General features: G+C 45.9%; 1 protein-coding gene across 1 annotated transcript in view; it reads right to left on the reverse strand.

Annotated features, from left to right (window-relative positions):
* Positions 1-7,571: 7,571 nt before the first annotated feature.
* Positions 7,572-21,188, reverse strand: part of LPCAT4 (lysophosphatidylcholine acyltransferase 4) — a 69,940-nt gene continuing 56,323 nt past the window's right edge. The window contains exons 10-14 of the mRNA XM_068241789.1: positions 20,470-20,595; positions 13,615-13,756; positions 9,789-9,887; positions 9,032-9,179; positions 7,572-8,286 (exon numbers count right to left, since the gene is read on the reverse strand). Coding sequence (XP_068097890.1) covers positions 8,126-8,286; positions 9,032-9,179; positions 9,789-9,887; positions 13,615-13,756; positions 20,470-20,595 — 676 coding nt within the window. The 3' untranslated portion in view covers positions 7,572-8,125. The remainder of the gene's footprint in view (positions 8,287-9,031; positions 9,180-9,788; positions 9,888-13,614; positions 13,757-20,469; positions 20,596-21,188) is intronic.

Genomic DNA, 21,188 nt, shown 5'->3' on the forward strand with positions numbered 1-21,188 from the left:
TTAGCCATTCTGTACAGAAGTATGCAGCTGCAAAAATGGGAAAGCAACATACTGTAAATTACTGGAGTGCATATAGGAGGTACAACATTTACACAGTCTACTCACTGACTCAGAAACATTGTGTGACAATTGGCATTCTCTAAATTGGTCCTAGTGTGCAGATAATTACATAATAGGCTCCTTGTTGAGCAGAGACACCTATGCATGTTGCACTATGGAAATACATCAGTACTATACAAGTCTAAATAATAATGGCTGCCAAGTACAGCTTTGCTGTCAGTGTTCCAACCTCTCCAGATGCCAGGTGAGCGGTGAGGAAACAATGTAGTAAATAGTTTGTACCTGTCAGATAAAACCGTAACCTTGGCCATCTGTGTATGAGACTGCAAAGCTATGATTCCCCTACATAGTGCTGTCCAATGCAGCCCCGGGGAGCAGATTAACCATTACACTATCCAGCCACTTCTGGGGTTTAAGGCTCACATGTCACAGCAGACCTGGGTTTGAATCTCAGCTCTTCCTGTACAGTAACCCAGCATCTATTCAGTGAGGAGACCTTGGGCAAGACTCCCTAACATGGATAAGCCCCAGGTATATGTATACATCTTTTCATTTATACAAGAAAGCCATGTGCAGATGTCACTGCCTAAACATTATCAGTGGATTCAGCTTTGAATTGGACAATCACAGTCACTTTCTGATTATTTTAACTGCTCCAGTTCCAAGCTGCATACCAGTTGCATTAAAGGACTTACGAGCCCAAAACAGTAAAAAAAAATGTCTGTACCTGTATGAAGTTGGAAGTGCCTTCCATCCGCGCCCTCCGTGCAGCTCTGCCGGGTCCCCCCCTGCTTCTGCTCCCCCCAGCTGGACCCCGACCCCACAGCCCGAGTCGGGGTCTCCTGCCTCCTCAAATATGGCCGCCGGAGGAGGTCGTGGCTGCGCAGTCCGCACCGACGCGAGTGCGGCTGCGCAGTTCTAGGACCTCCCTCCCCAATCCACGCTATGTAAATAATGTTTTAGAGTAAATTTGAAATGCAGGGTTATATTCCGCTTTAACCACTTGAGGACCACAGTCTTTTCACCCCTTAAGGACCAGAGCCTTTTTCCCCATTCAGACCACTGCAGCTTTCACGGTTTATTGCTCGGTCATACAACCTACCACCTAAAGGAATTTTACCTCCTTTTCTTGTCACTAATAAAGCTTTCTTTTGGTGCTATTTGATTGCTGCTGCGAGTTTTACTTTTTATTATATTCATCAAAAAAGACATGAATTTTGTCAAAAAAATGACTTTTTTAACTTGCTGTGCTGACATTTTTCAAATAAAGTAAAATTTCCTATACATTTGAGCGCGAAAGTTATTCTGCTACATGTCTTTGATAAAAAAAAAAACATTCAGTGTATATTTAGTGGATTGGGTAAAAGTTATAGCGTTTACAATCTATGGTGCCAAAAGTGAATTTTCCCATTTTCAAGCATCTCTGACTTTTCTGCGCACCTGTCAGGTTTCATGAGGGGCTAGAATTCCAGGATAGTACAAATACCCCCCAAATGACCCCATTTTGGAAAGAAGACATCCCGAAGTATTCAGTGAGAGGCATGGTGAGTTCATAGAAGATTTTATTTTTTGTCACAAGTTAGCGGAAAATGACACTTTGTGACAAAAAAAAAAAAAAAAAGTTTCCATTTCTTCTAACATGCGACAAAAAAAAAAATGAAATCTGCCACGGACTCACTATGCTCCTCTCTGAATACCTTGAAGTGTCTACTTTCCAAAATGGGGTCATTTGTGGGGTGTGTTCACTGTCCTGGCAATTTGGGGGGTGCCTAATTGTAAGCACCCCTGTAAAGCCTAAAGATGCTCATTGTACTTTGGGCCCCTTAGCGCAGTTAGGCTGCAAAAAAGTGCCACACGTGGTATTGCCGTACTCAGGAGAAGTAGTATAATGTGTTTTGGGGTGTATTTTTACACATACCCATGCTGGGTGGGAGAAATATCTCCGTAAATGACAATTGTTTTATTTTTTTTTACACACAATTGTCTATTTATAGAGATATTTCTCCCACTCAGCATGGGTATGTGTAAAAATACACCCCAAAACACATTATACTACTTCTTCTGAGTACGGCGATACCACATGTGTGGCACTTTTTTGCATCCTAACTGCGCTAAGGGGCCCAAAGTCCAATGAGTACCTTTAGGATTTCACAGGTCATTTTGAGAAATTTCGTTTCAAGACTACTCCTCACGGTTTAGGGCCCCTAAAATCCCAGGACAGTATAGGAACCCCACAAATTACCCCATTTTAGAAAGAAGACACCCCAAGGTATTCCGTTAGGAGGATGGTGAGTTCATAGAAGATTTTTCTTTTTTGTCACAAGTTAGCGGAAATTGATTTTAATTGTTTTTTTTTTCACAAAGTGTCATTTTCCGCTAACTTGTGACAAAAAATAAAATCTTCTATGAACTCACCATACTCCTAACGGAATACCTTGGGGTGTCTTCTTTCTAAAATGGGGTCATTTGTGGGGTTCCTATACTGCCCTGGCATTTTAGGGGCCCTAAACCGTGAGGAGTAGTCTTGAAACCAAATGTCGCAAAATGACCTGTGAAATCCTAAAGGTACTCATTGGACTTTGGGCCCCTTAGCGCACTTAGGGTGCAAAAAAGTGCCACACATGTGGTACCGCCGTACTCAGGAGAAGTAGTATAATGTGTTTTGGGGTGTATTTTTACACATACCCATGCTGGGTGGGAGAAATATCTCTGTAAATGACAATTGTTTGATTTTTTTTTTACACACAATTGTCCATTTACAGAGAGATTTCTCCCACCCAGCATGGGTATGTGTAAAAATACACCACAAAACACATTATACTACTTCTCCTGAGTATGGCGATACCACGTGTGACACTTTTTTGCAGCCTAGGTGCGCTAAGGGGCCCAACGTCCTATTCACAGGTCATTTTGAGGCATTTGTTTTCTAGACTACTCCTCACGGTTTAGGGCCCCTAAAATGCCAGGGCAGTATAGGAACCCCACAAGTGACCCCATTTTAGAAAGAAGACACCCCAAGGTATTCCGTTAGGAGTATGGTGAGTTCATAGAAGATTTTATTTTTTGTCGCAAGTTAGCGGAAAATGACACTTTGTGAAAAAAAAAACAATTAAAATCAATTTCCGCTAACTTTTGACAAAAAATAAAATCTTCTATGAACTCATCATACACCTAACAGAATACCTTGGGGTGTCTTCTTTCTAAAATGGGGTCACTTGTGGGGTTCCTATACTGCCCTGGCATTTTACGGGCCCAAAACTGTGAGTAGTCTGGAAACCAAATTTCTCAAAATGACTGTTCAGGGGTATAAGCATCTGCAAATTTTGATGACAGGTGGTCTATGAGGGGGCAAATTTTGTGGAACCGGTCATAAGCAGGGTGGCCTCTTAGATGACAGGATGTATTGGGCCTGATCTGATGGATAGGAGTGCTAGGGGGGGTGACAGGAGGTGATTGATGGGTGTCTCAGGGGGCGGTTAGAGGGAAAAATAGATGCATTCAATGCACTGGGGAGGTGATCGGAAGGGGGTCTGAGGGTTTGGCCGAGTGATCAGGAGCCCACACGGGGCAAATTAGGGCCTGATCTGATGGGTAGGTGTGCTAGGGGGTGACAGGAGGTGATTGATGGGTGTCTCAAGGTGTGATTAGAGGGGGGAAATAGATGCAAGCAATGCACTAGCGAGGTGATCAGGGCTGGGGTCTGAGGGCGTTCTGAGGTGTGGACGGGTGATTGGGTGCCCGCAAGGGGCAGATTAGGGTCTAATCTGATGGGTAACAGTGACAGGTGGTGATAGGGGGTGATTGATGGGTAATTAGTGGGTGTTTAGAGGAGAGAAGAGATGTAAACACTGCACTTGGGAGGTGATCTGATGTCGGATCTGCGGGCGATCTATTGGTGTGGGTGGGTGATCAGATTGCCCGCAAGGGGCAGGTTAGGGGCTGATTGATGGGTGGCAGTGACAGGGGGTGATTGACGGGTGAATGACAGGTGATCAGGGGGAATAGATGCATACAGTACACAGGGGGGGGGGGGGGTCTGGGGAGAATCTGAGGGGTGGGGGGGGGGGGTGATCAGGAGGGAGTAGGGGCAGATTAGGGACTAAAAAAAAAAAAATAGCGTTGACAGATAGTGACATGGAGTGATTGATGTGTGATTAGGGGGGTGACTGGGTGCAAACAGTGGTCTGGGGGGTGGGCAGGGGGGGGGTCTGAGGGGTGCTGTGGGCGATCAGGGGGCAGGGGGGGGGGGGAAATCAGTGTGCTTGGGTGCAGACTAGGGTGGCTGCAGCCTGCCCTGGTGGTCCCTCGGACACTGGGACCACCAGGGCAGGAGGCAGCCAGTATAATAGGCTTTGTATACATTACAAAGCCTATTATACCACGTTCATGCGGCGATCCGGGTGCTAGTAACCCGCCGGCGCTTCCGAACGGCCGGCGGGTTACAGCGAACCAGGGGGGGGCGGAGCCAGTCCCCGGCGGCTGATCGCGTCACGAATGATGCGATCGCCGCATAGCAACACCCGCAGCCACCCCCGCCGATGGGCGTATTGCGGTCGTTTGGGCCCGGACTTTGCCACCGCCCATCGGCTGGGGGCGGTCGGGAAGTGGTTAATGAACCAACAATATAAGTGTTTGTATTCATGTTATGCACAATGAGATGGATTTTAAAGGAGAACTATAGTGAGAGGTATATGGAGGCTGCCATATTTATTTCCTTTTAAGCCATACCAGTTGCCTGGCAGCCCTGCTGATCTATTTGGCTGAAGTAGTGGTTGAATCACACCAGAAACAAGCATGCAGCTAATCTTGTCATATCTGTCAAAATTGTCAGAAACACCTGATCTGCATGCTTGTTCAGGGCCTATGGCTGAAAGTATTAGAGGCAGAGGATCAGCAGGATAGCCAGGTAACTGGTATAGCTTAAATGGAAATAAATATGGCAGCCTCCATACACCTCTACAGTTCTCCTTTAAAGTGATATGGAGTACACTTAAGGTGGGCATACATTACCAATTTTGCAGCCCGATCAAAAGATTAGATTCAATAATGTTATAGAATCGGATGAAAAATGGTGCCACAACAAGCATGCCCAATCGACGATTAATGTAGCAATCGAGCATGCTGGGAAATCTTGGGCCGATCGGGTGCATGGCTGTAACTACCTGCCGCTATGCCCCCATATGCTAATGTGTCCCCCCCCCATGCATTAAATTCTCCCCTATTCCAGCTGCCGAGTGTCCAGCTGCTCCTGCTTCCCCATTTGCACCCCACGTGGCTGCCATATATAGCAAGTGGCACGTGAGTGACATTGAAGCGGGAGCAGGTAAGATGCAAATACATGGGCACGTTAACATTTGGGAGGGCAGCAGCCAAGCGGTGCAGGAGGTGTCATAAGGCTGATACCTGAGAGATTTCATGCTGGAATCAATCGGGAATCAGCCTGCTGTGTATGGGCAACCATCAGATCACTCTCTGATCAGATCGGTCTCTTGGTCTACCTGCCCATACATCACTACATGTATGGGCACCTTTAGGTTGTGTAATTATTTTTATGGATCAGATGCAACTACCATCTTCCTGGGGTGACATCATGCAGGATGCTGTGCAGGGTTGCTGCTGGAGCCAGAGCATGTGACCCTTGGTGGACACTTCACCTACTGTATATTAGAGATCCTAGCTTGGGTCTCACTCTCAACCTACCACAAGAAAAAAGTTTATGTACGCTCAACCCCCTTCAAACCATATCAGTCGGTGCAGGATCTGGTGAGCCAGGCCAAGCCACATATACAAACAAGGAAGGATCTGCAGGCCAGAACAAAAAGGTATGATCACACCCGGACCTAGTGCACTTCAAGCACACCTGAAGAGAGAAGAATATGGAGGCTGCCATCTTTCTTTCCTTGTAAACAATACCAGTTGCCTGGCATTCCTGCTGATCTCTTTTGCTGCAGCAGTATGTGGATCACACACCTGAAACAAGCATGCAGCTAATCTAGTCAGCCTTCAATCAGAGCATGGTCTATGGCCGAGGCATTGGTCACATTTGAGTCTGCTGCCAGGGAATCACACGCGGTGTGTGAAAAAAGAAAAAAAAAAAAAAAAAAAACCACTGCCAGTTTTTTTTCCCCCTGCAGTGGGAAAACGCTTATTACTCCCAATGCGATTCTGCATACGGAAGCATTATGTGCATTTAAAGAGAACCAGAGATGAAGCACCCTCTTGTATTTTACCTTATAAATCAGTGGGAACATGACAGTAAACACCTAATCTGCTCTTAGTTTCATTGTTCTCTGTTTAATCTGACTGTTATCACCTCTGATAAGAATCCCCGACTGAGCACTCAGCTATAATCTTTCCATAGCAAAGCTAGACTGAGTGTCTTCTCTGGTGTATTTTCAAGCCCAAGCCTGCCCCCTTGTGGCTCTGCTATAATGACTCAGCTATAATCATTCCCTGCAAAGCCAGACTGAATGCTCAGTCCTGGATTCTTATCACAGCTGATAAGACACTTTTAGCAGTGAGGATGAAACAGAGCATGGTAAATCTGGCCATACACTAGTCCGATTCCCCACCGATAGCAGATTCGATCCCAGTGATCGAATCCGATGTCTGTCACATCGTTCACGCTACACGCTAAATTTCGATCTATTTCGCCCCGAAATAGATCGATCCTGTCGATCGCTCCGTGCGGGAAATTACCGTCGATCGCCCGCAGGTAGGGAGTGCGTCGCTAGCGGCGTTTGAGTGCCCGACGACCGACGCAATAGAGTGGCAATACATTACCTGCTCCGCCGGCGCGACTCACCCCAGTCACCGCTGCTCCGTCTCCGCTCTGGTCTCTGGGTCCGGCATGCTTCACTTCTTCTAGCCCGGCAGGAAGTTTAAACAGTAGAGGGCGCTCTACTGTTTAAACTTCCTGCCGGGCAGGAAGAAGTGAAGCATGCCGGACCCGGAGACCAGACCAGAGCGGAGAAGACAGCGGAGACCTGGGGACTGGAGTCGCCCCGGCCGGAGCAGGTAATGTATGCGGGCGCGATTGTGAACGGTTTCAGGCTGAAATCGGTTCACAATCTGTTTGCAGTAAAGGCAGCCATACGATCCCTCTCTGATCAGATTCGATCAGAGAGGGATCTATCTGTTGGTCGAATCTGATGGCAAATCGACCAGTGTATGGCTACCTTTAGTGTTTTCTCTAATGTTCTTACTGATATATATGGTAAAATACACAAGGGTGCTTCGTCTCTGGTTCCCTTTAAGCCTTATGGGAAACCGCATGCAATTTTGTCAGGTCTGACCCCTACTTATTGGTAATAAAGGCAGATGATCAGCAGGAAATCCAGGCAATTTGCATTGTCTAAGAGGAAATAAATGTAATATTTCTCCCACCTCAGGTGTCTAGATCAGCGAGATGGCCTCTGCAGGCGTTGTGGCTGTATTCCAGCAGCCATGGTATTTGTAAACGTGGCACTTAGTTGTGCTTGTAAAATGTGCAAACACCACAAGACAGACTGTTTACTATGAAAAATAGTTATAATATCATTCAGAACCATAACAAGAGCATTAATATATATGGGGAGCAGTCAGAAATAAAACATCCAAATAATGGTAAAAATTTAAAATTCTCTGGGGGAAGGGAGGTTGTTTCCCTGAGACCTGAGATTAATGGGGTGTTAGACCCCAAATCTGCACCGACTTAACACATGGAGAGTATTGCTCCTTCAGCGTGTCTTTCTACCATGTATCCAACTCCTTACAGTCCACACTCTTCAAAACAATAGCATTTTGAAGATAACCAGCAATCTAACTGGTCTTCATTAAAATCAACAGAGTGGAGAATCCTGTGAAATGTCTCAAGCACCTTTGTCAGGTTTCCTTAAATGCACCAATTTCAGCTTAGATACTCCCTGCAAAGCAATGCCATTATATTGCCTCTTCACATGGATGGAACTGCCAAGCAGTCTCACTCCAGCCTAAATAAAGTCATAACATCTTATCCCGCATCACTAAAATTCCCCCCGCCCACCTCCCAACCCCCCCAATAAAACACCCCAGCTATAATAATAGGTCAGTCAGACTTGAGCTGGATCCCAGGAGGGTATTTCCCGGCACAGCTCCCGTTCTGCTGTATGCGTGATGGCTTCTTGCGTCCTGAGGCCGGTGGGCGCAGGTAGAACAGGAACAGATGGCGATAACAAGGATGACGGATAGCAAAGTGCAGAAAATCATCTGTAAAGAGAGGGCATGGTTGGGTTCAGGCTAAATATTAGGATACTTTAGAAGGTAAAATACATGCAACATGTATGGAATGGATTGACTCGCTTACGTACTTGCAGGGAGGGGGAACCACCCACAAATGTATGAATTAGGTTAGCAGCACACTAAGCTGACAAAGAGCCATTATTTGGTCAGTTGTGCTCTACTAGTTAAAGGGAATATGAAGTGAAAATAAACGTATGAGATAATAAATTGTATACTGTATGTAGCACAGCTAAGAAATAGAACATTAGTAGCACTGATAAGAGTCTCAGACCCAACTTAGGTCAGCTACAGTGCAGTTTTCTGAAGCGCTTATCAAAGGGTCATTAGCTCTGCTCTGTTTCATCGTTTAATATACAGAGTGTAGTTTTTAAACTGCAAATAATAGAGAATGATGCAATGTTATAGGAAAAAAGCTATATAACTGAACAAAAAAAAAAAAGATATTCTTTTCTTTGCTACTAATGTCCTATTTATTATCTGTACTACACATACCATTCATTATAGAAGTTTTTTGTTTCGCTTCAGTGTCACTTTAAATCAGTAGCAAGTGTGATTATTGGACTGAAATGTTGCCCATAGCAAGGTTTGAGTTGTTCTTGTGCCAGATTACAAGATAAACATAAGCCACTGACTGAATGCTACTGGCAACAGCGCCACATTTTCTTTCTTTCGGTATTTATACAGGCAGCTCTTTGTTCCTAATCCACATTACCTCGGTTAAGCCCTTGAGATTCACGAGGGCACAGCTCTGCATACACTTTGCCACTTTCTGCAGGAGGGGAACCCACCAGTGAGCGCAGGATGGAGGAAAAGCCTTCAGCGGAGAGCAGAAAGCCGTCAGCATCACGAGTAGAAAACAGCTGCAACACAGGAAGTCAAACATGACAGTGAAATATAAACTATTCTTCACGCTCATTGCTTAGAGGCATGTGTAGATAAACAATGCTATCCACAGCTGTTAGCTTGTCACACAGATGCCTCTGCTTGGAGATAACTCAAAGCAGAGAGAAACAGATTTTTATATTAAAGCGGACCTGAACTTAAAATCTTCGCTCTGCTCTAAAAGATAAGCAACATCATAACCACATTTAAAAGAAAACATTTTTTGTTAGAGTGGATACAAATCCTGCAATAAATCTGCAGTGTGTCTACTTCCTGCTTTCATGGAAGCAAACAGGGTTAACATCTTGCGTTTACAAATTAGCTGCTGTGCCGATGCAGCCACCACTCCTGATCCGCCAATCAAGATTTTCTGTCTGGTGTAAATCAACTGCTTTGATCGATTTTTGGGAGCAAAATCAAATTATCAATTGGCCCAGCACATTGGGGTATTGATATTGATGAGCGTGATTGAATCTGCTGGGAATAGATCAGAAAAATTGACGTGTATGGGCACTTTGAACCTGCTCTACCATGTGAGAAAACGTGAGAGGGCCACCATATACAAAAGCCTGGAGAGTATCACTTACGTCAAACGCCAGCTTTGCCAGCTCCTCGGCAGAACGTGTGGCATCTTGTGCGGCCAGAACTAATGACACCATTCGAAAGTCAATCATTCCACTGGCATCCTAGGAATAAACCGGCAGTTAGCCACATTATGTCCACAATGCACAATTTGCACATAGCGAGGTGGGAAGCCATGACAGGTTTGTTTTGCTGTCTGTTCACTACACTGTTGACGTAAAGCCTCTAACAGCACAAAAGCAAAGTCTACAGACTTGGCGACTACTAACTAGACTACTACTCTCTTACCAGTCCCTTCAAGAGGTGGAATGTTAAGCAAATCTCACTTTTTCCTTTGTATATTTAATATGCGCCTGATTAAAAGAATACAATGTAAATTAATAAAATAGTAGTACTAAATCTAATACGTAAAACAAAAATGCTCACCAAAGTGGCAAAATTCTAGAACTGCTGCTCTTGCCCTTGATCAGCCCTCCTGCAGGGCAGTTACTGTATTCTTTAGGGCCCATCGTGCTCCAATGGCAACGTTACAACCTCTGTTGAAATGCAAATGCTCTTTGCCTTTCTACATGTTTTGCAGAGTGGAGCAAGGAAGCAGACAGTTACCTGTTCCTGCCAGCGCAGTCTTCAGCCGATCTGCCTCTAGTGTCTGTCCCCAGTGCTTGTAATGCCACATTCAAGTGCTTGAGGATGATATGAGTGGTGCAATGGAGAGGACTAGCTCCAGCCATAACAGTGCTGCTTCTCTGCTCTACTCTGCATATGGCTGGCTTGGAAAGAGGAGTGCAATGCCATATGGACGGGAGTTGTAATGGGTTAAATGAACACTTCACCTGTATGAGAAAGACTAATGTAAAAGATGATCTTGGCTGCATTTGGGGAAGACATGATGGGGGCATGTATGTGGCATGGGGGGGGGGGGGGGGGTAATACCGGAAGCTGTACTTGGATTCAGGGAGTGGCAAAAGATGTTGGCTGCATTTGAGCAAACATAAAATGTGACAGTACAGAAAGGTTAAAAATAATGGCAGCATCCACTAATGTGTACAAGAGGAATCGGCGCCGGGAGACTTGGGCGCAGGATACAGCCGGTAAATGGCTGATCCTGTTGCTGCACAAGTCTCAGCCGTGTTAAATACTATTCCCCTCCAGGCCACCATATTCGGCTTCCAGCAATTGCTGGAAGCTGAATTATTGCGTTTTAAAAGTAACTTCAGCTCAGTCTTTTGACGGCGCCGAAGTTACTCCCTGTGCGCCCAAGTCTCCTGCGCTGGATTCACTGTGTTCGCCACTAATAGCTCAGTTCCCTTTTCTCCTTATTTCCCCTAGCCTAATGACTCCATTCCTATAGTGGCAGCTTAGCCACTTCTGTATCAGCAAGTGAGGGGGAGGAGAGGTTGGAATAGCAGAGCCACCAGCACCCTTCTCTCTATGTTTGCCCATCACTACTGGCCCTGCCTCTTATCCATGTGGCACTGTGCGTGTGACAGCAGGCAGGCATGGAGAGAAAGATGCAGGTGGTCTATTAGTGGTTCCCGAAACATTTCAGTTAAGGGGATAGCATTTATCAGGTAATAAAAAAAAAATGCAAGCTTTCACACACACTAGCTGTTTTCGTCAGGCATCGTATCAGTGGCGTAGCTACAAACCTCTGGGCCCCGATGCGGAATCTGGATGTGCCCCCCCCCGGCAACAACAGCCCCCCTCCCCCGGCAACACCCGACGCACACACATATCCAAATCCCTATAGCCAGCTGTAGGTCCCCCCAGTATAGGTAGCCAGGCATAGGTAAGCCAGTATAGTTGCCCCCGGTATAGGTTAGCCAGGTAGGTGCCTCCAGCATAAGTAGCCAGTATAGTTGCCCCCAGTATAGGTTAGATAGGCAGGCGCCGCCGGTATAGGTTAGATAGATAGGTGCCCCCAGTACAGGTTAGCTAGGTGGGTGCCTCTAATATAGGTAGCCAGAATAGTTGTCCCCAGCATAGGTTAGATAGGTAGGTGCCCCCAGTATAGGTTAGTTAGGTAGGTGCCTCCAATATAGGTAGCCAGTATAGTTGCCACCTGTATAGGCTAGCTAGGTGCCCCGAATACATGTTAGACAAGTAAGTGCCCCCAGGTTAGATAGGTAGGTGCCCCCTGGTATAGGTTAGATTAGGTAGCTGCCCCCCAGTATAGGTTAGATGAGGTAGGTGCCCCCCAGTATAGGTTAGGTAGCTGCCCCCAGGATAGATTAGGTAGCTTTCCCCCAGGATAGGTTAGATTAGGTAGCTGCCCCCAGGATAGGTTAGAGTAGGTAGCTGCCCCCCAGGATAGGTTAGAGTAGGTAGCTGCCCCCCAGGATAGGTTAGGTAGCTGCCCCCCAGGATAGGTTAGATTAGGTAGCTGCCCCCCAGGATAGGTTAGATTAGGTAGCTGCCCCCCCCAGATAGGTTAGGTAGGTAGCTGCCCCCCCAGGATAGGTTAGGTAGGTAGCTGCCCCCCCAAGGACAGGTTAGGTAGGTAGCTGCCCCCCCCAGGATAGGTTAGGTAGGTAGCTGCCCCCCAGGATAGATTAGGTAGCTGCCCCCCAGGATAGGTTAGATTAGGTAGCTGCCCCCCCAGGATAGGTAGGTAGCTGCCCCCCCAGGATAGGTAGGTAGCTGCCCCCCAGGATTAGGTAGGTAGGTAGGTCCCCCCCCCCATAATGAAGGGGGGAGCTGCAGCTGCGGGGTGAGCAGCCCGACCTCTCCCTCCCTTCCTCTCCCCGGGGCCCCCCCTTCAAATGCAGAGTGCGCGGCGCACGGAAGCGCTGTAGGCAGAACTCACCTCCGTCCCTGCGCCGCTGGTCTCCTCCCGCTCTGTATAGATGTTGTTACACACTGCTTCCTGTTTAGCCGGAAGCAGTGTGTAACAACATCTATACAGCGGAAGGAGATCAGCGGTGCTTGGAACGCAGGGACGGAGGTGAGTTTCAGCCTACAGCGCTTCCGTGCGCGTCACTCTGCATCTGAAGGGGGGGGGGGCCCGGGGAGAGGAAGGGAGGGAGAGGTCGGGCTGCCCTCCCCGCGGCTGCGGCTCCCCCTCTCCCAATAGCGCGCACGGCGCATGGGCCGCACTCAGTCCTGGCCGCACTACAAAAAGACATGGGCCCCCCCGGGCCCCTCCCCCGCCTCTTCAGGAGCCGGGCCCAGTCGCGCATGCGACCGCTGCGACCTCTATTGCTACGCCCCTGCATCGTATTAGTCTGGTTTTGAGATGCATAAATGTATACACCAGAAAAAAAAATACAAATGTTCTCTTCACACACACAAATGACATAAGCAGTTTAAAAATGTACAGAGCCAATATTCTACTACTAAAAAACAGTAAAAAGGGGATAGAGCTGTTTGACATATGACAGTCTTGGCCACAGTCACACAATACCTAACTAGGCTTCAGTATAATAGTGAATAAAGCAACGGATCGTGTCCGGGACTAAGGCTAGACATAAAGGGGAGCATTACAGCCTGACATGCCTTAATACTTACCTGTTTTGGCACCATTGCTCCGCTCCCCCCCCCCCCCCACCTCAGAAGATGTGGCCCTGGCATTCCCCACCGTGTCACCGCCGAGGCTCTGGCTACCCCCATCTGCATTGCTGCAGGCCAAACCTGGCTCAGCAGCTGCTGCCTAATTGTTTTTTGTTTTTTTTTTTACTGAGGTTAGATAGTCATCTTCCCTGGAGTATAGCTTGAACTGCAAGTGTGGTGTAACCTCTTCTTTGCTTGGAATTACAGGAAATACTGGTGTCGCTACTTGCTGTCACCACAGTCTACAGTCACCATGCAGATTCACAGAAGCAGGCTGTTCACCTTTGGGAAATAACTGAAAACACGGGAAATGACATCCATCTGGGAGAGTCCCAGCTTCTCTGCAAGCTCCTCCAAGCCCACTCGAGAGCATACCCCCTCCAGACATAGGTCAATTAGCCCCTGGACACTGTCAAAGGAGAACCTGTACAAGACAAGAAGAAAGATACATTGCTGAATCCAGGCTTCTAATCATCTGCAAGGTTTAGCACGCCCTCATTCATTCATATGTGAGGATAGCTCCATAGCTGCCATAGGGATTGATTCACTAAAGCGTGCTAACACTTAGCACGACAGTGATAAGCCGCATTGCACGCGATATCATGTGGTAAGTATCATTATCACAAGCTAAGTATCATTATCTTGTGAAGTCACTGCAGATGACGTGAACGGAACGTAGATCATGAATTATTACTGTATACAGTACATAAAGTGACACGTTAAACTTTGCTTGTACTGTAATTATAGTTAAAAAAAAACTTTGCTCGCGCCGTATTTGGCCTGTTGCACACTGCAAGAAATTCCGATTCAGATTCCGCTTTTTAATCTGTTTTTACATCCGATTCAGATTCCGATTTGCAGTGTGCAGGGAGAAAACTGCAAATCTGAATCTGAATCGGATGTAAAAACTGATTAAAAAGCGGAATCTGAATCGGAAATCGCTTTCAGTGTGCAAGAGGCCTTACATTAACTCACATGTTAATGTGAACACATGTATCCTCTATAATAAAAACCGTGTCCCTGCGTGTGCTGTCTGTGTAGCTGGGTTCGTGCTATTTGGGGCCAGGGAGGCGCGTGCGGCGATAAACACAGACCTAGAGCCCGTTTTTAAACGGGCTTAGGTCTGCTAGTACAGTAATAATGCATGATCTACATTCCATTTGCGTGATCTGCAGTGACTTCACGTGATAATGATACTTAGCTCGTGATAATGATACTTAGCTCGTGATAGTGATACTTAGCTCGTGATAATGATACTTAGCTCGTGATAATGATACTTAGCTCGTGATAATGATACTTAGCTCGTGATAATGATACTTAGCTCGTGATAATGATACTTAGCTCGTGATAATGATACTTAGCTCGTGATAATGATACGTTGTATGTGCAAAGCCTTTACAAGCGCATTTGCACGTGCAAAGCCTTTACACGCACGTTTGCACGTGCAAAGCCTTTACACGTGATAACTGAGTTCACGCTTTTGTGAATCAAGCCCATAGTCTGGACCAGGCTTTCTCAACCAGGGTTCCCTTGAACCCCAGGGTTCCTCGAGCACTCTTCCCCCATCGTGGGGGGTAGTATAATAGAAGTATAGTATATATAGTAGTATAATAGAGCACATTATAATAGGTGATACTTCAACAAGAAGCACTTAATTGGGGGGGGGGGGGGGTCAGGAGACAGTATAATGAGTGGTAGTGTAATAGAGGGTAGTGAAATAAACAGCCACACATACTTTTAAAGACCATGCCTCCTCCAAAATAAATGCAGGGGTTCCTCGAGATCAAAAAATGGTTTGTAGGGGTTCCCTGATATCCCAAAGTTATTTGCAGGGTTCCTCCAGGGAAGAAAGGTTGAGAAAGGCTGGTCTGGACAGTATGCTTATCTAACATATTTAAAACTGTTAGTTATCTGCAGACTCATCAAGTACACAAATGTAACCTGACATGAGAAGAATAGGCAAGCTGCCCCCCACCTAGAGGATGAAGGTCTCTTGTTAATGCTGATCCTCAGGTTAGGATTCTAAATCACACACTGGCAACATGCAGATCAGATGTTCCAGATGAGAGGCTCAAAGTATTAAAACCATAGGATCAGCATTGGAGCCAGGAATCCAGCATGTTCTCAAGAATGGGCTCCATTCACAAAAAAAGGCTTTATTAGACGTGAGGTATTTCTGCACCGGAGGCAATGTAAGTGCCAATTCCCTAATGTTTTCAGCCCATGTGATGATATAAAGCCAGCTTTGTTATTTCACACAGTATTTGGTTCACTATGGCTGTGCACAGGACCCAGAATCCAGCGGTGATAGAATTAGCACTTGTAACAGTGACGTGTGATGTGAAAAGCTTCAATTTCCCAGGAAAAACAAATCACCGTACATAGAAATATGCAATTATCTCAGATTGTTTTTTTTGGGGTTTTTTTTTTAAAGCACACAACATATGTGTATTAATATATATATACATATACATATACACATACATACATACATACATACATACATATATTATATATATATATATACACATATATATATATATATATATATATATATATATATATATATATATATATATATATATATATATATATATATATATATATACATACATACATACACACACACACACATACATATACACACACATACATATACACACACATACATATACACACACATACATATACATACATACACATACATATACATATACATACATACACACATACATATACATATATACACATACATACATATACACACACATACATATACATATACACATACATACATATACATCCATATACACACACACACACACACACACACACACACAGCTTTCCTCAAAAGCTTAGAATTTAACTCACAAGACTAATTTCCTGTGCATTACTAGCCTTAGGAAATTGTGATTTGATCAAAAATGTAATAAAAGTCTGCTTTAGAAATATTTTAATAATTTGCATTGGGAATGGCTGCTTTTATCAGCTTCCCCAATACCCAGTTTAATTAGTGGATTCAGAGGTACTGAGCAAACCTACTGTATGTAGGATACTAGCAAGTGCAGCATTTTGTGCACAGTCATCATATTAGAAACTGAACCTAGACTTACTGACAGTCTAACTAGCTTGGTGTATAGCCTAAGCTCACAGATGCTAAAAAACGTCAAGATTTACCACAGGTGAGCTGACATCCTGTAATTTGTAACACTGTAAAATGCCTGGTTCACTCTGACGTTCAGCAGGAGCAAGGGACAATTCACGTAAGGGGTGGTATTTGCCTCATTGTACATTGTAAAAATAAGTATCCCTTGTAGATTTCCATCACATCTATATAGCTTCTGTTCTATAATAGGAATCAGGAAGAATGTCTGCTAAAGCTTTTTAGGACAATTCACAGTGAAGTGCTGAAAAAAGCCAGCACTGACATAACATCCTTTTACAGGAACTGAATGGTGCTTTTAGCAACCATTGACTGACGCCTCGTGGTGATTTTATAGGCACTTACAGACGTTTTCTGTTGACGTCTATGGAGATCCAATCTCTAGCCACTGCCAGCAAAATGCTTGGGGAGAAGGGTTAAAAACACACACACCCCACACACACACTAGGATTGTAGTGTGACCTGACCTCATATACATCAGTGGAGATTACATTGTCCTAGTCTTGAGCTATAGCTGTAAAGTGCCACTAAACGTCAGGGATCCCTTGCAGTGTGAGCACTGGCGTAGCAATCGCCATAGCAACCATAGCCGTTGTTACGGGGCCCGCCCCAGCCCTACGTCACAGGGGGCCCGCAGCTGAGAGAGGACACTTTAAAAAAAATATCATTATAATAAAGCCGGGCCCCAGGCCCCCCTCCGATAATTATAACAAAGCGCCCCCCCCCCGGCCCTCCTCGCCCCCGCTAACCAGTATAGCTGCCAGTGAGGAGGGGGACTACTTCCGTGCGGCGGCGCATTAATTTACTCCCTGGCTGGACCCGACAATTACTTTATAGTTCCGGCCAGCCAGGGAGGAAGGAAGAGTGACAACACAGGAAGAGGACCGTGGCTCATACACGCAGAGAGTACTGCGTGACTAGCCAGAGAGGCGTGCCCTGGACTGGAGGAGTCTCTGCACTGGAGTCTGGACGGTGGACCCGAGGTGCGACCCGACCCGACGCCGCAGAGTGACAGCGGGAGCAGAGGCGAGCTGCCTGCAGGATCTGTATAAGTATGTGTGAGTGACTGTGAGACTGAGACAGACTGAGTGGACTTAGCGAGCGAGCGGGGGTAGGGGGCAGTGGCATCACCACATCTGGCGTCTACCTATATGCTGGGGGAGGGGGTGCGGGGCTGCCAATCTGATTGCATTTTGTGGGGATATCTGCCGCCAATCTGAATGCATTTTGTGGGGAAATCCGCCAATCTGATTGCATTTTGTGGGGGTATCTGCTGCCAATCTCATTGCATATTGTGGGGATATCTGCTGCCAATCTGATTGCATTTTGTCAGAAAATCTGCTGCCATTTGACTACTTGATGAATCATCATGAGGCATGTAACTACTTGATTATTTTATCTAAAATGTATCTGTTCAGACCTAATCTCTGAATAACAACACTACTTATTTATTTATTTTTTTAAGTCTGCCCATGACCCATGACCACGCCGATGTTCCAGTGCATGGTGACACACTTTTTTTTTTTTTGCTGCGGCGCGCTGCATGTGGACACATCCCTACTGGAGACTGTCGTCAGAAGTGCTCACAATCTATTCCCTACCATAAAATCATGCAAAATTTCTAGACTACATGTGTATGTGAGCCAAAAATGGGGGGGGGGGGGGGGGGGGGGATGAGAGGATCGGGGGCATAAAAAAATTTCTATGGGGCCCAGTCATTTCTAGCTACACCCCTGAGTGTGAGCCAGGCCATAAGCATCTGAAATATACCACTATGGCTAACATTATCCTGATTTTTGTTAAGTTGCAGCAAATATTTAGATAAAAACCTAAAAGCAGCATTTACACTTGTCTTTTTATGTACATTTACAGCACAGTAAAACATATTTAAACTGAGAACCAATATTAATAAATGGGCACCCGGCTGCTCACCTCCTCCTATGCTGGGGGCAGAGTTGCACACAGAAGCACCGACCCTTCATTATCTTATCTTGCCCCACCCGGCTACTTTTTCATGCCACCCGGCTGGAAATAATTTCTGAGAGATAACTGGGCTAGTTCAGATTTGAATGCATTTTCTGCATTCAGAAACCAAACTGATAACAATGCAGCATCATTCCACACACTGAATATTCTCCATCAATGACATTAGCAGCTGTGAAGAAAGCAGGCATATATTCTGCACACAATTGCAAATGATCCCTTATACAATTCACTTTTCCTCCTAAGTTTTCTTGTGGGAGATCCCTTACAAGCCATTTTATTGATAAAGTGTGAAAATATCACCTAGGCGAAAAAAGTGAATTGAATAAGGGCCATGGTATGTAGAAAACGCATGCAGAAATACACACACAAAAAAGGACAGACAGGTGTGAATGCTGCAAAAAAACACTTCTTAAAGTAAATCTGAAGGCAATAAAAACAAAACAAAAATATACATACTTCCCTAAGGAAAGTCAAAGCTCTGGTTCCTTATGAGCTTTCCCATTCTTCACAGGTTCCAGCGCTGGATCCCCAGTTCAAATCTCCCACCACAGGGAGCTTCGGTAGTCTTTGGGAGCTCGAGTGCCTTTGAAGAAGGATGGCTCTGTACTGTGCATGCGCGAGTGCACGAGACAGCATTCACAGTATGGAGTGGCCAGTCTTTGGGAGCACTCTGGCTGCCAAAGATTTCCAAAGCCTACCACAGAGGCAGAAAGCAGTCTTCAACCGATTGGACGGAGACTGCCAACAGGGGAGCCAGTGCCAGAGTGACAGGACCAGGAGAGGAATGGGAAGGCTCTATAGGACTCAATTCCCTCTCCTTAGGTGAGTATTTGTTTTTATTCTGGCTTCAGACTTCCTTTAAAAGGGAACCAGAGACGTTGGGGGAAAGCCTTTATACATACCTGGGGCTTCCTCCAGCCCCATACGCACGGATCGCTCCCATGCCGCTGTCTTCCGCTGCCTGTATCCGCCGGTACCGGGTCTCGTCATTACCGCCAGTCGGCAAGTCGGCCGGTCGACGCGGCCAAGTGTCCGCATCACAGGGGCTTCCTCCATATACTTACGCGTGCGGCTGCATACTGCCCCTGTGATGCGGACAATTGGCCGCGTCCGCCGGAAGTGACAGGACCCGGTACCGGCGATAGAGACATCGGTGGATGGCGGCGTGGGAGCGATCCAGGTTTATGGGGCTGGAGGAAGCCCCAGGTATGTATAAAACAGTTTCCTATTTTTTATTCAGCTTCCTCTCTGGTTCCCTTTAAAGAGAACCCGCCTCCGTAAGCCGATTTGAGGAAGCTTACAGAGGTGGGGAGGGAAGGGACACAGGCGGGGAGCCGCGGTATGGAGGAGGCGGGGGAGCGGCGGTGAGAGGCAGCCTGAAGTAAATAACAGGCTAGTGACAATCTGTGTGTCGCTAGCCTAGCGCTTTTATAATGGAGGACAGCAGGGCCCGAGGGAGGGCTAGAGGCACGCTGGAAGGACACAAAGGCAGGTGACTGTACACAGAACATGCCTCTGTGCCCTAATATGATTTCCCAAACCCACCTCGGGTCCTCTTTAAAGGACAACTGTAACCTAGCAAAAAAAATTAAAAAATAGTTAGATACTCACCTAAGAGGAGGGAAGCCTCTGAATCCCGTAGAGCTGTCCCATTCCTCTCGGAGTCCCCTTGTTCCACCACTGGGCCCCAGTTCCAGCTTCCAAATTTTAAATGGCCAAGAGACCTCTGGGTCTCCTTGGAAGTACACACTTCTCCAGGTACTTCCGAAGAAAAAACTCTGTACTGCACATGCGGATTCAGCTGGTCTTCAGAAGTACTCAAGCCAGTGAGATAATTGAACAGGGGCCCAGTGGTGGAACAAGGTGATGCAGAGCAAAACAGGAGGGTGCTAAGGTATCTAACTTTTTGTTTTACTAGGTTACAGCTATCATTTAAAATACCAAGAAAAATGATGGTCACTTTTTGGCTTTTGACAAACATCACTTACCCAGCCTTCTTAAGAATTTTTCCAAGTTCCCAAATTTTAGGGTCTAATGGCACTTTCAAGTGTCCAACAGGAGTAACAGGTGTATCTCCCATCAACTCATACTCTGTTGCTGGTTTCCCAAGAGCTCTAAAAAATAACATACAAATAAATTACTATGATCTGAAAAATAAAGAATGTAATACAGCTAAGCATTTATACCATGCATAGATATTGTCTACCTTAGCCTAACTACTATACATAATAGAACTAGACCACACCCACCCAAAACAAACAGCAGTGGTCTAAACCTTTGAAAGAGACATGAGCTCCCCCTCCTATACTCAGTAGGAGCCTAGCTGTTTGGAAACTGATCCCACCACATGCTTCCCTTCCACAAATTACAGTCGACAGAGGGTGATGGATAGAGATTATAAACAAAGATGATAATTTTCAGACTTGATGCAATTGTATATGCAGCTTCAAACTAGCCCCGCCAAATGCACTTGATGCAAATGTGTGCTGTTCGTAGTCTAAGGCTCCATACCCCTGTAATCACTGCTTGTAAAATTAGAATTTTTTAGTAAAACTTTACATTATTAGAGAGAAAGAGGCAGTCTTGCTGCCTGGTTACCTCCCATCACCATCCCCCATTCACTACCCTTAAAGGACATCCGAGGTGACGTGACAAAATGAGATAGACATGGGTATGTACAGTGCCTAGCACACAAATGACTATGCTG

The sequence above is a fragment of the Hyperolius riggenbachi genome, chromosome 1, assembly GCF_040937935.1.
Source record: "Hyperolius riggenbachi isolate aHypRig1 chromosome 1, aHypRig1.pri, whole genome shotgun sequence".
Taxonomy (NCBI): Eukaryota; Metazoa; Chordata; class Amphibia; order Anura; family Hyperoliidae; genus Hyperolius; species Hyperolius riggenbachi.